This window comes from Leuciscus leuciscus (genome assembly GCF_965113295.1).
Source record: "Leuciscus leuciscus genome assembly, chromosome: 4".
NCBI lineage: Eukaryota > Metazoa > Chordata > Actinopteri > Cypriniformes > Leuciscidae > Leuciscus > Leuciscus leuciscus.
In genome coordinates, this window is record NC_138728.1 from 34,187,233 (window position 1) to 34,204,828 (window position 17,596).

Below are 17,596 nucleotides of genomic sequence, written 5' to 3' on the forward strand. Positions count from 1 at the left end.
GTTTTCAGTTCAGTTCCACCTGTGCTTTGCTTTCATATGGAAATACTAAACAATACCAAAACAGCGAAGAAATTAAGCAAAAAAACAAAACAAAAATGTATTAAGTTTTGAAAAATGTAAGAGAATTCTAATCTGGACTGAGGAAATTAATTGCATTTCAAAGGTAATGTTCAACAACAAAAAAAGAATATATATATATATATATATATATATATATATATATATATATATATATATATATATATATAATAATTATTAATTAATAAAAATAAAAAAAAGTTTGAATGTTACATCATCAGTGGGCAGTAGATGGGTGGGCCGTCTGATCCAGACACTGTATAAATTATATGACTAGAGCAGAACAAACTCCTAACTTGAGGAGACTCACTCATGGCTAATGAGACAGAGGATCATGAGACTCTTTACTGCTTTCCTGCCATCAACTCATCATGTATCAAGGACTTTGAATTCTCTAGACATGAATACATTATTATGCATGTGATTTTTCCATTGCTGTCAGCATGGACTGTGTTTCTGAACCTGCTGGTGATTATCTCTATCTCTCACTTCAAGAAGCTTCACACTCCAACAAACCTGATTATTCTCTCTCTGGCTGTGGCCGACATGCTTATTGGACTTATTGTGATGCCCGTAGATGCCATGACAGTGATTGAGGCTAATTGTTGGTACTTTGGAGAAACTTTGTGTAGTCTGTATATTATGGCCACTGTATTGCTCACCACAGCAGCTCTCGGTAGTTTAGTTTTAATTGCTGTTGATCGTTATGTGGCTGTGTGTTACCCTTTACACTACCCACAGAAAATAACCACAACTAAAACTTTAATAAGCATCTGTCTGAGCTGGGCTTTTTCATTATCTTATGCTCTTTCAATTGTAATTGTGTTAAAATATTTTAACATTAATTCATCAACAGTCGACGTGTGTTATGGAGATTGTACTATTAGTTTAGGACTTCCCTTGTTTATCGCTGATGCGTTAATTGCTTTTATTTTTCCATGTACCATATCCCTAACTTTATATATGAGGATTTTCTATGTAGTACTGCAGCATGTGAAAGTTATAAACTCTCTAATGAATGGTGGTAAATGTGTAACAGAAGGTTCATTGAAGAGGAAATCTGAGAGTAAAGCTACTCTGACATTAGGAATCATTGTGGTAGTTTATATGATTGGCTATGTTCCATACTATACCTGTTTTATATTTGTAAACTCTGTCACAGCCAGAATTATTGTAGGATGGATATGGAACATAACCACAGGTCTGGATCCTCTGATCTATGCTATATTTTATCCCTGGTTTAAAAAGACAGTTAAACACATCTTAACTCTGAAAATATTTCAGCCAGCATCCTCTCTGATCAATATTTTTACAGAATAGAATAGAATAGAATAGAATGAGGCATTTATATAGCGCTTTCATATGTACTACTGTACACCCAAAGCACTTTACAATCATATCAGGGGATCTTTCCTCAACCACTTGGATGATGTGACAGCAGCCACAGTGCAACAGCGCCAGTGCGCTCACCACACACCAGCTATAGTGGAGAGGAGAGAGAGTGATAGAGCCAATTCAATTACAGAGGATCAATTGTAATAAAACTGGTAAAGCAGTCACTCATAAAGGACATGATTATCTTTGTAGGATTTATATTTGTAATTTACACTACATGTATCTTTGTTTTATTTCAGAGAGTATGTTTTCTGCTTTTGATGTTCAATTTGAACAATTAATTAAACTGAAATTAGTTCATAAATTGTATTAAATTAGCTCATTAAATAAACTAAATGGTAAATGTAGATATTATGTGCTTTATGCTTAATCACTTTCATCAGTCATGTTGCATCTGTGTTATCAAAAACATAATGACAAAAAAGGGTACAGTCATACAGAACTAAACTCAGTAAAAAAAAGTGATGTCTAACTTTCAACTGCTTTTATTTCCAGAAAATGTCTTAATGTATAAATATTGTTATGAACATAAAAAGATTCAACAACATAAACATAAAATAAACAAGTTCCGCAGACATTTGATGAAAAGAAATGGAACAATGAGTCCCTGAACAATATCAAAATAAGCAGTCATATCTGGTGTAGCCAGGAGCTGCTGTAAGTCCCACAGATCATCCTCATGGACTGTAGCAGACTGGCCTTTTCTTGCTGTGAGATGTTAGGGACTGTTCGTTTTTTATTTAAGGGGCCACCGGAGGAGTTTTGAGATCTGTTGTCAAAAAAGACATGACCCTCCCCTCGCCAGCAATACATTTTTCTATGACCCTCCAAAATGTTTGTGAAAAAAGGCATGACCCTCCCCGATAATTTATTGATTAGCCTACTTCTGTACTGCGCTTGGCAAAGATGTTCAGATAGCCATTGTTTTTTTGTTTTTGTTTTTTTAAACCATAAACTCTTGCTTTCTCATCTTACTAGGGCTGTAACGATAGACCAAACCTACGATTCGGTTCGTATCACGATTTTTGATTTTAGATTTGAAAAAAATCATGTTTTCGGTGCTGATGTTTGTGACTCGTTAAACATGTGGGTGGGACTGCCAATAAAGCATCTAAAAGCTGTCACAAAGAACCAGCAAAAGTAATGATTATTAATATGTCAAATATAGCAAGGAAACATTTTAATTGTTTATTAATAAACAAGTGTTTTCTGTGTCGACTGCAAAGATGAAGTTGACGATGCGTCGCGATCTTCTCAGAACGCGCCAGAGAGAAATGCACATTTCATAAGCAGAAAGCAGTCTGTTTTCCTTCGTTTTGAATTGTTCTGTTTAAAAGTAGACATTTCAAGCTTTCTATATATTTCTCAGGTCTGTGAGGCAAGTAGCATACCTTACGCTGAGTTTCGGTTCATTTATGAGACAAGAGTCCAGTTCACTCGCCCGCGTCTCTGTGACTATCTATTTTCTACTATATTTACTTCTTATTTATTAAATCCAGATGAAACATTGATTAAAATTAAGATACAATTAATAAAAAAAACGAAATTCACTTTAAAGAAAGGCTTTGTGCTTTCTGTTTGAGGTCTCTGTGAAATTTTTAAAGTCGCTTTCAGAGCAGTCATGTCCGTAATGGAGAACTGTCACGCCCGTAACATTGTTTTTTTTTTTTTTTTACATAAATGCAAACACGAAAAATAAAATAAAAATAATATTTTATGTTCTGTGGAGGCCGATCTTTATTCATCCGGTGGATATATATATATTGGTTTGCACAGTGTAATTTATATAAGAATTACTAAAACATATTTTGCCACCTAAAAGTTAAAGATTTTTTTGTGTCACGTCACGTCACATGTGTATTTCCCTCATATTAAATATAAAATGTAATGTGTAGACTGATATTTTTCTAATGTCTTGACTCCTTTATTTTTCTAATGTCTTGACTCCAAAATATTGGTATTAAATGCATTTTCTGAGAATTTATATTTCAAGTTTTGACTGCAAATGTTACGTCTATAACACTAGAATCGCCCAATTTTAACGAATTTATCCTCAACTAGTTTTTGTGGTGTAGGTCTACGTATTTTATTATGTCAACTTAAATAATACTAATAGAATTTAAAGATGTGGTAGCCCTACATCTTACACATCGTGGAAACAAAATAAGAATGGAACTAAAATATGGTAGTATCGTGCTACAGCGCACATTCTATCAGCAGCAGTTCTGGCGCCTCAGTCGCAATACTGTAAAACTCGACGTTCACATCACATGTTAATGCAGTGGTAGAGTTACACTCACAGGACACTGTGCACTTATTCACAATCACAAAAGTTCATTATTTGCTCGTGCTTTAAAGCTTTGCCGGGTAAACATTTCATTGGCATTCTGTTCTGACATGATGCATTTTTTCTAAGTGCGAACTGAAGTGCGCGCGCACTGTCAAACAGCGGCAAACTGGATTTTTGTTGGGTCAGACCCATCTGATATCGAAGGGGGGCTGATAACGCGAGATCAACATGGAGCTAAATGGAAAAAAATAGCACCAAACAAGCCACTTTGAAATGTTGCTGTTTTCATGTATATAAAAGTTGGGTGACCCTCCCCCTAGACTAAAAAAAGTTGAATGACCCTCCCCTCAACAAAGAATAAAAAGACATGACCCTCCCCTATTTTCCTCCGGTGGCCCCTTCCATAAATACCGAACGGTCCCTTACCCCACTCTTCCACCAAGGCTCTCAAAGTTCTCAAACATGGTTCCTGGATTAGAAATCACAGTTTGTGTGTGTCAAGTCAAGTCAAGTTTATTTGTATAGCGCTTTTCACAATACAGATTGTATCAAAGCAGCTTCACAGTATTAAATTAAAATAATACAACAAAGTTTGTTTCAAGAGGAATTTATTGATTGATAAAATTAAATTAAATATCCCCAAAATATCCCCAACTGAGCAAGCCAAAGGCAACAGTGGCAAGGAACCGAAAAACTCCATCAAGTGACCTAATGGTGTCCTAAAACTCCATCAGGTGACCTAATGGAGAAAAAAAACCTTGGGGAGAACCCAGGCTCAGTCGGGGGCCAGTTCTCCTCTGGCATTTATGAGCTAGAGGCCGGATTGTAGTTTGAACTGTAGGATTATATGAATGCCTGGCTGAAGAGATGCGACTTTAATCTAGTTTTAAACTGGGAGAGCGAGTCTGAGCAACGAACAGTATCAGGAAGACTATTCCAGAGTTTTGGAGCCAAATGTGAAAATGCTCTCCCTCCTTTGGTGGTTCTGGATATCCTAGGTATGACCAAAAGCCTTGAATTTAGTGATCTTAAAGAGCGCGATGGATTATAGGGCGATAGAAGATCCGTTAAATAGACTGGAGCTAAGCCGTTTAGGGCTTTATAAGTCAGTAGCAATACCTTATAATTAATACGGAGCTTTATAGGTAACCAATGCAGTGATGATAAAATCGGTGTTATATGATCATATTTTCTTGATCTCGTAAGAACTCTAGCGGCGGCATTTTGGACTAACTGTAGCTTGTTTATTGAGGATGCAGGACAACCAGCTAATAAAGTATTACAGTAATCCAGTCTCGAGGTCATGAATGCATGAACTAACTTTTCTGCATCAGAAACTGATAGCATATTACGTAGCTTAGCAATGTTTCTAAGGTGGAAAAAGGCTGTTTTTGTAACATATGAAATATGATTTTCAAAAGACAGGTTGCAATCGAGTATAACACCCAGGTCTTTTACTGTAGAGGATAAAGTAACAGGACATCCTATGATGTTAAAGTTGTATTGTGCGAGGTTTTGTGGGCGGTTTTTTGAACCGATAAGTATTACCTCTGTCTTGTCTGGATTTAATAAAAGAAAATTACGCGTCATCCAATCTTTTATATCTTTAACACACTCTGTCAATTTGGAAAATTTAGCGTTTTCATCCGGCCGTGATGAAATATATATTTGAGTGTCATCAGCATAACAATGGAAACTAATTACAAGTTTCCTTATAATATTTCCAAGTGGCATCATATATATTGAAAATAACAGAGGGCCTAACACAGATCCCTGCGGCACTCCATAGTTTACTGGAGTTATGATCGATTTTTCTCCATTTAAATAGACAAAATGGTAGCGGTCAGATAGGTATGATTTGAACCAGCTTAGTGCTTGTCCTTGAACACCAGTATAATTTTGTAGTCGATCTAAGAGTAATGTGTGATCTATAGTATCGAACGCAGCACTAAGATCAAGTAAAACTAGTATTGAGATACAGCCTTGGTAAGAAGCTAAAAGTAAATCATTTGTGATTTTAACGAGCGCAGTTTCAGTGCTATGATGCGGTCTGAATCCAGACTGAAACTTTTCATAGATATCATTTTGTTGCAAGAAAGAGCCCAGTTGAGGGGACACCACTTTTTCTAATATTTTAGACATAAATGGAAGATTTGAAATGGGTCTATAATTTGCTAGATTATTATGATCTAATTGTGGTTTCTTAATGAGAGGTTTTATAACTGCCAGTTTAAATGTTCTTGGAACATGACCTAAAGATAAAGACGAGTTAATAATATTGAGGAGAGGCTCTTCCACTACAGGTAACACTTCTTTCAGTAGTTTAGTTGGTATAGGATCTAATAAACATGTTGTTGTTTTAGATGAAGTGATAAGTTTATTTAACTCTTTTTGTTCTATAGTTGTAAAGCACTGTAATTGTTCTTGCGGGGTGATAATTGAAGCTGAATTATAAGGCGCGATTGAAGATTGAACGTTTACAATTGTGGTTCTGATGCTTTCTAATTTCTCAGTGAAGAAGTTCATGAAATCATTACTACTGAACTGTAACGGGATATTTTGCTCGGGTGACGTCTGTTTATTTGTTAGTCTAGCCACGGTGTTAAATAAAAACCTTGGATTGTTTTGGTTGTTTTCTATTAGTTTGCGGAGGTGATCAGCCCTGGCCGCTTTTAGGGCCTTTTTATAACGTGACATACTGTCTTTCCACGCGATTCTAAAGACCTCTAAATTAGTTTGTTTCCATTTACGCTCTACATTTACATTTAGTCATTTAGCAGACGCTTTTATCCAAAGCGATTTACAAATTAGGACTAAATTAAGCGAGTCATCATGAAGAGGCAAAAACAACAACAACGCAAGAAGTGCTCAAAATACGAAGTTCAGGTATTATTCAGAGTAGCATAAGCCTGATAAGTGATGTTTCAAGGGAAAGGAAGTGTGTTTTTTTTTATTAATTTTTTTATAAGGTCAAGTGCTCACGGAAGAGATGGGTTTTCAGCTGTCTTTTGAATGTTGTCGGGGATTCTGCATTCCGGATGAGGGTGGGGAGAGCGTTCCACCAGCATGGAACTGTGAATGAGAATGTTCTGGAAAGTGATTTTGTGGCTTTCTGTGATGGAACCACGAGACGTCGCTCGTTGACCGATCGTAGGTGTCTGGTAGGGATGTAGACTCGTAGGAGTGAGTGAATGTAGGAGGGAGCTGAGCCTGTGATAGATCTGTAAGCAAGCGTCAATGCCTTGAACTTGATGCGAGCAGCGAGAGGTAGCCAGTGTCGAGAGATGAACAGAGGAGTGACGTGGGCCCTCTTGGGCTCGTTGAAGACAAGACGAGCTGCAGCATTCTGGATCATCTGTAGGGGTTTGGTTGCACATGCTGGAAGTCCAGCCAGAAGAGCATTGCAGTAGTCAAGCCTAGAGATGACCAGGGCCTGGACGAGAAGTTGTGTTGCATTCTCAGTTAGGAAGGGCCAGATCTTCCTGATATTGTGCAGTGCAAACCTGCATGATCGAGCTGTCTTTGAAATGTGATCTGTGAAGGTCAGCTGGTCATCAAACGTTACTCCAAGATTTCTGACCGACCTTGATGGGGTGATTAATGATGACTGTAGCTGGATGGTGAAGTCGTGCTGTAGAGACGGATTGGCAGGGAGGACGAGAAGCTCAGTCTTTGCCAGGTTGAGCTGCAGGTGATGTTCCTTCATCCATGTGGAGATGTCCGCCAGACAGCTTGAGACCCCGTGCAGCTACTGTGGGATCATCTGGTTGAAATGAGAGGAAGAGCTGCGTGTCATCAGCATAGCAGTGGTAGGAAAAACCGTGTGCCTGTTTGATGTGTCCCAGTGATGTGGTGTAGATGGAGAAGAGGAGGGGACCAAGAACTGAACCCTGGGGAACCCCTGTGGTCAGCTGATGTGCTCTGGATACCTCGCCTCTCCATGTGACCTTGAAGGACCTACCTGTGAGATAGGACTCAAACCAGTGGAGTGAAGTTCCTGTGATGCCCAGCGATGAGAGGGTGGACCGAAGGATCTGATGATTCACAGTGTCGAAGGCAGCAGACAGATCCAGGAGAATGAGGACTGAAGATTTGGAAGCAGCTTTTGCGATCCGTAGGGCTTCTGTGACTGACAGTAGTGCAGTCTCAGTTGAATGCCCTTTCTTGAAGCCAGATTGGTTGACATCCAGCTGGTTGTTTTGAGACAAGAAGGATGTTACTTGGTTGAAAACAGTTCTTTCAAGTGTCTTCGCAATGAATTCTAAAATACGTGTTTCTCTCTTTAAAACATGCGTAGTATTATTGTACCATGGTGCTTTATTTTTCTCTCTGACCTTTTTTACTTTAATAGGTGCAACCACATCCAATGTTCTAGAGAGAATGGTGCTCATAGTGCTAGTTAGTTCTTCTAGTTCATCTGTTTGTTTGGGTTCAGGCAGCAGCTGAGACAGATTAGATAAGCAATTTGAGAAATTATCTATGGTGGATGGGACGATTGTTCTGCCTGGTTGATAACGCGACGCCGCATGACATATTACAGCAGTACGTAATATGCAAGTTACCATGTAGTGATCAGTGACTTCATCACTTTGTGGAATGATATCTATATCGGTTGGATCGGTTCCATGTGATATAATTAAATCGAGTGTATGATTAAGATGATGTGTTGGTCCGGTGACGTTTTGCTTGACCCCAAATGAATTTAATAAATCTGTAAACGCAGCTCCTAACGCATCATTTGGATTATCTACGTGTATGTTAAAATCTCCAACAATTAATGCTTTATCGACATTGACTAATAGGTCTGAGAGAAAATCTGAAAACTCTTTTAGGAAATCAGCGTAAGGCCCTGGCGGTCTATATACGGTAGCCAAGGCTAGAGATAATAGGGATGTTTTTCTAACATCTAAGAGCGTAACATTTAGTACAAGTACTTCAAATGAAATAAACTTATAACCCGTTTTCTGAGTAACATTAAGAATATCTCTATAAATGGTTGCAACACCGCCGCCACGACCAATCAGACGGGGCTCATGCTTATAACAGTATCCAGGAGGAGTAGACTCATTAATACCGAAATAATCATTTGGTTTAAGCCAGGTTTCAGTAAGGCAAAGTACATCAAAGCTATTATCTGTGACTATTTCATTTACAATAACTGCCTTAGGTGTGAGTGATCTAATGTTTAGAAGACCTAGCTTTAGAAATAGTTTTTGTTTACTAATAGCAACATTTTCTGTTTTAATAACAATTAGATTTTTCCTAGATCCTGCAGTAGATTTATTATTTGATCTCACTAAACGAGGAATAGACACGGTTTCTATGCAATGTTCTACACTAGTATTTATATCAGTTAAATTGGTGCAGCAGAGACTATGATTTGGACTTTTGGTTACTAGTCAAAGGGTATTTAACATTTTGGAGATGTTATCCGACAGAAGATTCGCTCCGAATCTGCTTGGGTGTAAGCCATCAGCACGGAAAAGCCTAGGACGCTCCCAAAACAGATTCCAATTATTTACAAAGAGCAGTTTCTGCTCATTGCACCATGACATTAACCATTCATTTAGCGCAAATAATCTGCTGAACTTTTCATGCCCTAATCGGTACGTGGGAAGCGGTCCTGACACAATGATCGTTGTTTCAGGCGATGTGCTGCGTACCGTATCGATTCGATTCCTGAAGTCTTTCTTCAGAATCTCCGTCTGGCGCAGCCTGATGTCGTTCACTCCCGCGTGCAGGACCACAGTTCCGACGCGCTCGTCATCGTTCAGGATCTCGGGAACGCGAGCAGCGATTTCAGAAACACAAGCACCAGGAAAGCAGTGACTGTGCACCTTACTTTTACCTAACGTAGCGTGTACATGCCAAACGACGGAATCGCCGATGATCACAGCATCGCGTTCTGTTTCACGTAGAGGGGAGAAGCGGTTTTGTGTGGATAACTCGAAAACCGGGAGGGTCGGAGAAAGTCTTGGTCTAAACCTGACTCGCGTCTTCCGCTGCGGAACCACCCAGGCTTCGTGGTGGCGTGTTGGAGCCGGAGTGAACGAGACCATGGCTGATCGCGACCGATGCTGAGGAACGCACGGAGTAGACGCGGTCGGAGTCAGCGGGTTAGTAACGTTAAACACTGATTTGTGTGCATCGGCGCGTGATGTTTCAAGAGCCAAACACCGGTCTCTCAGCTCGGCCTGTCTCAATAAAAGGTCGTGGATCTGTTTCTCAACAGCTTCCACCTCAGACTGCAGTGCGTGCAGCTCAAATGTGTCCTCACCTGCACCAAAAGGTAGACTACTTACATCTGATATATTCGCCATTTTAACAGATGGACAGTGAGTTAGCAACGAAGCTACCAGTGATGCTATCAATATTAATACAATATTAATACTTTTTTTTTTGTGGTAGGGGTGTAGAGTAGACGCACGATAGGCGAAAAATTTTTTTTTGTTTGTAAATGAGTGTGGAGAAGACGCGTTCAGCCATGATCCATGGATGTAACCTTTAAGAGTATGCAGCGTTGGATTACTAATAGGCTTGAGACGCGTCTGCTCAACAGTCCGCGTTGTAACTATGAGGTTTGAGCAGTAACGTTAGTGCTTCTCAGTGAGGAAAAGTAGAAAATGTTCGTTGTAAAAGTGAGTTTAAAGAGAAAAATCAAGAATTATAAATCAAATCGAGAGCTCCAAAAACAACTACGCGCTCAGACGGGACGCATGATAATAACAGGACAAGACATTACTCACCGTGTTTGTTGAGTGTTTCTTACTCAAAGGCAAATGAACTCAAAGGCGCGAGCGAAAAATATATAAATAAAAATAGCTGAGCGCACGGGTGGCGCGTTAACAGGCTAGCGAATTACTAGCGTGTTGTGCTAGTAGTAACGGAAGCTAGCGATGTCAGGTTAATCTGAGATGTTGGGTAAGCTGTATTTAGTAGTAGTATAAACAACTAGAAATTGTAGTAAATGATGGTTCAAAACAAGGAAATACGAGGCTAAGACGGAGCTTACAGCACCGAAGCAAACACACTCACAGCAGGCAGCGAGGCAGACAGGTCTTGTCTCGGTCTCGTGTGTGTGTGTGTGTGTGTGTTTGTCCTGGTAAACCTAAACAATAATTTATTTTAAAATAATTTATTTTAATAATTATTTTAACAATAATTTACTGTTATTACTATGGTAAATAAATTTTTCGGATATATAACAAGGACACTGTAAAATAAAGTGTTACCAAATTTTGCAATGTTAATATGTTGAATATGGTGCATATTTCTATAGTAAGCATTCATAGAAAAATCTAAAGATAAAACTATAGAAGATTGGCAACTACCAATGTAGGAGTGAAACATAACATCAGATCTGTCATTTCAATCATTATTACAACAGAGGAAATAAATCTTCTCTCAGTCTATGACTGAAGCTACAATGTGTTTGTGCTTTACCAACCTTAATATAAATTGAACACACAAAGCGAGTGACAAAATGACAACCAGTCAAGATTTTGACCAGAATGGTTGCTTTGCTGAAATATCATATAGTGGGAAATCGGTGTGCGGCCACTAACACGACGCCATTTTAACAGAAGCAGAATCACTGAAGGAAAGAAGAGAACAGAAAAAGAGACAAACGGGACAAACAGGAGTGAGCCGCCAAAGGGCCATCATTCCACGCTGTATGAGGGCCAGATCATCATTCCACATGCCAGATGTGGGCTGGATCTGGGACGTCAAAATGTTGCTATGTGGGTGGTTACCAATGCAATAAAACTTTCAAACTGAGTAAAGTTGTAGAGCTGGATGAAAAAAATACAGCTAGATTCAAATTCAGGTAGTTACAGATGGAAGATGGGTCAGGCAATCAAAGACAAAATCTTGACTGTAATTGTTGGTGTGTTTGATATTTACATTTAGTCATTTAGCAGACGCTTTTGGCCAAAGGAAACAACGCAAGAAGCGCTCAAAATACGAAGTTCAGGCATTGTTCAGAGTAGCATAAGCCAGATAAGCAAGGATTTAAAGGAAGGAACCCCTTTTTTTTTTAGGTTAAGTGCTCACGGAAGAGATGAGATTTCAGCTGTCTTTTGAATGTTGCCAGGGATTCTGCATTCCGGATGAGGGTGGGGAGAGCGTTCCACCAGCAGGGAACTGTGAATGAGAATGTTCTGGAAATTGATTTTGTGGCTCTCTGTGATGGAACCACGAGACGTCGCTCGTTGGCCGATCGTAGGCTTCTGGTAGGGATGTAGATTCGTAGGAGCGAGTGAAAGTAGGAGGGAGCTGAGCCTGTGATAGATCTGTAAGTAAGCGTCATGCCTTGAACTTGATGCGAGCAGCGAGAGGTAGCCAGTGCAGAGAGATGAACAGAGGAGTGACGTGGGCTCTTTTGGGCTTGTTGAAGACTAAATCATTTGTAGAGGTTTAGTTGCACATGATGGAAGTCCAGCCAGAAGAGCATTGCAGTAGTCAAGCCTAGAAATGACCTGGGCCTGGACTAGGCATACAGCGCTGCTATTTAATGTCTTTGAATGAACTACTGACTTGTTGAAACAATTTACTTTGGTAGACAGCAGGAAAAGCAATGTGTGGGAAATCAAAGCAGGCCAACAAGTTGGATGAATAAGGTGTAGAAATTGCTGTGTGCAGGCATTGATGGCTCCTCAAAGGTTGGCATTGGTCTTGATAAATTGCAGTTAAAAATATTTGTAGATGATGATGATCTGAAGCATTCAGTGTGCAATGTGCTCTCTACTTATTTGTTTTTTCCAAAAGGTCTGAATATGTATAGAAGACAAATCTTTGCCTATACAATGTTTCTCCAAAAAGAGTTCCAGAGTGCTATACCTGGAGAAGGTGTCAGAGGCCCTGACTCATCTTCAACCTCTTCAGAAAATGAGACATTGCTTGTACCTGATGGATGCCAAAGCCCACAATACAAAATGTGAGGTGATGCTTTTAACCCTCTGAGGTCGGCAAACGCGCCGGTGCATTTTTCTGGATTTTCTTCACATTGTAGCACAATAGACTTAAATTTCTCTGTCATTTATGGTCATATAGAAAAAAGAAATATGAAAAAAGAATCTGTGAGATGTCTACTATTGCAGTGGTTCCCAACAGGGGGGTCGCGGCCCACAAGGGGGCCTCAGCGAGCTCTGTGGGGGGTCGCGTCATATTTTGAAAAGTTTTGAGCAATTTGCATTAAATAAAAGTCCTTAACTTTTTTCTGCTAAAAATTTAGATAATGAGCGAGTTCATCATGAATCCATTTTCCAAACCGTGTTTTTGTCTTATCCTGAATCACTATGGTACACCTATAACAAGTGATTACATTGGGACTATTTTACCCTGGTTCGGATCGCTGCCGCTGCGGAGTAGCCCAGTACCTGCGTGACTCGTCATAGACGCACACAGAGAGAGAAGTAGTTCCGGCTACAATGTTCTTCCGAAAGACGCATTATTCTGTTAATAAACGCAAGTTTATTATCGCTCGCTATAGCGCCAAAAGCCTAAAAAATAAAGCCTCACATTGATAAAGCCTCACAAATAACATGCAAGTATTGAGGTCCCAGACAGAAGTCATGTAGTAATAGCCTATATTCATTCTTTTTTTACCTACACACAAGTGTGAATACTGATATTTTTGTTATTGCATTTAAAATAGGGCAAATTCATAGGCTACTCCAAGTATAGGCTTACAAAGGGCCTACTAATGTTTTTGTTATTGTATTTTCAATAGTATAGGCTATTATTTGTGCATAAACATATCTGTTTATAGTAAACATACCGTTTGTTTGAAAACAACATATTTTGTCATCCTTGCTGCAAGCTTACAAGAGCGAAAATATCATTAAATGTGAAGGGGGGCCCTAAAATATTTTCTTGGGAAAAAGGGGGTCTCAGACAAAAAAAGGTTGGGAACCACTGTACTATTGTATGTGTCCACTTACAATCAAATCAAAACATTGTGCTTTTGTAAAATAAAGAGAATAAACAGGGTGTGCGTTCTGCCTCTCCGTCACGGTGAACTTTTTTTTCTTGAGCACGTCTATAAACTGAAACAAAACTCAGCGAATACTTGTCACACATTTATGAGCCATATATCTTTATACACATTTAAGTGTGTACTTTTAAATGATCGGATTCAAACTGAAAACAAATATTCTCTGTTTAAGTAATTTGTATAAAACCAACAAGATGTCCAGTTTCTCAAACCCTTGCTCATTATTTTAAATTTAACCACGCCCACACGCACAAAAGAGATTGACATGCAAATCGTCCACACCTCACACGAATGCACTCGTTACCTCAAAAACAAAGCATCAAACTTCACCAAAGTCTCTGCTTTTCGTCGAGTTTGAAAGACACGCCGTGAGCTTACATTGGATTTACCTCAGAATAGGGCTGTACTGTCCCAGTCGATTAGTCGATTAATTGGTCGATACGTTCTGGTTCGACCAAAATTCTGATTGGTCGATTTTTTGCCGCGTTCATTTCATCAGTTTTGTCGCGTTTGTTTCATCAGTTTTGCCGCGCTGAGGCGCGCTCATTTCATCAGGTGGAAAGCACTAACTGCTAATGGGGGTGTTTTCAGAGTACCCTTGTTTCACTGTAACAGTCTGTCTTCAGAACACCCCCCTTGTTTTCACCTTTTTTGGATTAGCCCAACCCAAGAGAGAGCGATAACTATAGAAGGTTTAATGCTGAATATTATTTATTTAATTGTGAGAGCGTTTAATAGTCAGTCCTCTTCTAACATGTCAACAACAAAGAAATCGACAGTGTGGCAGCATTTTGTTAAAATTGATAACGGGAAAAAGGTCGAATGCAAAGTTTGCAAGCAACAGTTTTCCACAGCTCGACGACAAACATGACATATCATCTAAAAGTGGTAAGCTCACTTGTCTGCGTTAGCTTGCCCTGTCTGTTTTGAGTAGGCTATATGAATATATCAGAATTCGCATATTTCAATGTTTTAGTGTGATAACCTAACTTTTTTATTTTTTATTTGGAGCCTAATGCGCAATTGCGCTGTGCTGTTGGTTGTGTTAGTTTTGAGCCTAGGATGCTTTATTTTTCAGTTATGCACTTTATTTCGTTTCTGCTCTTGATCTGGTTTATTTAATAAATATTCTTTTTTTATTAAAGTGGACGTGCCTTTTGTGTTTATTAAGAGTAAAAGCTTTAAGTTAATAGTCTATTCGTGTCTCAGCTGCGAAGCTGAGCTCATGTTCAGCCTCGCTCGGTGCGAGGACATGCACGGTGAAATGATAGTGTCTGACAGTTATAACTTATTATTATAACATATGACAAAAATAATTGTCTAAATTATGTTGCATATTCCTCAACAGTTCTTGTGATGATATCACTAGTTGACAACATAGTACTATTTTCGGAAATCATAAGCTATGATATTGCGCAGGTGCACGTGATGCAACTCTGTCAGAGCCGACAGACTCGAGTGTCAGACTCATTTCAGTGCAAAATAATTAGGTCAAAAACGATTTAATATACTGCAAATAGCCTACTAGTTTTTTATGTTTATAATTCATTTAGGCGGACAACAAGGCTACCAAGTACTGCGCACAGTGCGCATCTAATTAATTTAACGTTTTTTTGTTGTTTTTTTTTACCGTCATTTTTAGTCGATTTTTTGTCGAAAATTTCAGGACTTCAGTCGACCAAGATTTTCTTTGGTTGAGTACAGCCCTACCTCAGAAGAAGAAGAACGCGATTTGAAGACAAGAAAGATAAGTAAGGTAAGAAATGTATTCTGAATTATATTAGTTAATGTTATTGTTGCATAAATTTCACATTGCAGTTGAACTGTTACTAGATATATGCTGAATATTATAATGTTTAGACCCGTGTTTACTGTTACTGTGTTTGTGGATATCTGCTCAAACGTAGATATGTATAATATGGTCACCATGTTTCATATTCAAAAGGCTTTGTGCGTTTGAAAAGCAAAACGCACCAAACAATAGGCTTCATGTTTTTACTCCCATCTCATTTCATAACATCATAACGAATGGAAACATTTAAAGTAAAATCTATTTATTTTTCTCTAGCGTAGTTGTTACTGAAGTGCTCCTTTTTAACGATTTATAGGCTGCTATTGTAACGGTGTGTTTTGTCATGTTTCTGGTTTGTGTTTTCTCTGTCTTTGTTTTTTTACATTCAGTTTCTTGTTCCTGTTCATTGTATTCAGTTAGTCCTAGTCTGCTAGTCATGTTAATTATTAGTTCCCTTGTTTCAGGTGTGTTGTCTTGTTAGTTTGTATGGTCCTGATTATTGTGCTCATTTGCCCCAGCTGTGTCTCGTTCCCTCATCCCGCTGTGTATTTAAACCCTGTGTGCTCTCTTGTTCGGGGTCAGTTATTGAATGTATGAATGTATGTATCTTCCGTGAGTTTTCCCTGTTCTAGTTCTGAGTTTTACCAAGTCTTTGTTAATTAAATTCTATCGCTGCATTTAGATCCGACTACCGTCTCTGCTTCCATGCAGTTCATGACAGCTATAGGTTATTGTTATTATTATTATTATTTTATGCAGCACTGCACGTATGCCTACAAGGCACAACAGACCTGGTGTTCATTATATATTGTTGGAAACATTTGTGTGTGTGAGTATTCTGTGAATTTTAAAAAACAATTTTAACCAGAAAAATATAAAATCTATTCCCAAAACCTTGCAGCCCTCTAGTTTCTCTTGATATCAGCATGTTCACTGGTGTTTATTTTTATTTATTTTTTCAGGGGCCAAGATGCCCCACTGATAAGTCCTGCTGACTTCAACATTCACATGAGTCTCTGTACATGAACATGGTAAAGTGGAAATCAAACACCTTGGAAATGAAAGGTATGTACAATGTTTTTAGGAATGGCACAAAGATCTCTGTCTTTGGATCAGTGTGTTCAATAATGTACTTTTTTTTGTCATTTGTTGTGTATCTTTGGATTATGTTGTGTTGTAAATAAATCCAAACAATCAAAAAGCCATTCTTTTTTAAATCTCCTGATTCTTTGTGCAAGATTGCTCAGAATGATAGGGCCTGATCACTCCTAATAGGGCCATTATGGGGAGGGTCTTTGTCTTTCTCAAGCCTTCAATATTCAGGTTGTGTTTACGCCTCTTCGCATAAAGCTTTCTTACACAAAACACGTCTAAATTTTAAATCAATGTATTGTCTTATCTGAATGAGTTGTCAGGATGATTTTCACATAGTTTTGGAGCAAATATTCTAGGTTACGTGATACAATTTCCAAAAGTCTTGTGAGGAAATAATCAGTATGGGTTTCATGGTAAATGGTAAATGGACTGCATTTATATAGCGCTTTCACAGACCCAATGGCCACCAAAGCGCTTTACAATATTGCCTCACATTCACCCATTCACTCACTCATTCATACACCGACGGCGGTGTCAGCCATGCAAGGCGATCCAGCTCGTCGGGAGCAGCTGGGGTTAGGTGTCTTGCTCAAGGACACCTCGACACTTGGTCAGGTGGAACCGGGGATTGAACCACCAACCTTCCGGTTTGTAGACAATCTACATGAACCACTGAGCCACTGCCGCCCCATGACCTTATTTCAGTGACAATTTTTTTTTGTATTTTCACAAGCCACGCATAAATGTCATTTGTGCTAAACAGTGTAATCAGACTTTAGCCATGAAAATGTCACAAGTAACAGAAATAAGCACAAATGTCAGAGCATGTCAGAACACCTCCAGGGCCCAGAAAACACTTCAGACCCCAGAGGGTTAACTACTTGATTTTTACATTTCTCAGTGTGTGATGTAAGCCAACAATTAACAGAGTGCCACAATGAATGACATT

General features: G+C 38.9%; 1 protein-coding gene across 1 annotated transcript; it reads left to right on the forward strand.

The window, feature by feature from the left end:
• Positions 1-360: 360 nt before the first annotated feature.
• Positions 361-1,398, forward strand: LOC309497455 (trace amine-associated receptor 13c-like; the record flags this gene model as incomplete). Its single annotated transcript, XM_082167756.1, has 1 exon — positions 361-1,398. Exon 1 carries the CDS (start codon positions 391-393, stop codon positions 1,396-1,398), a length of 1,008 nt encoding a protein of 335 aa, XP_082023882.1. The 5' UTR covers positions 361-390.
• Between the last annotated feature and the right edge of the window lie 16,198 nt (positions 1,399-17,596).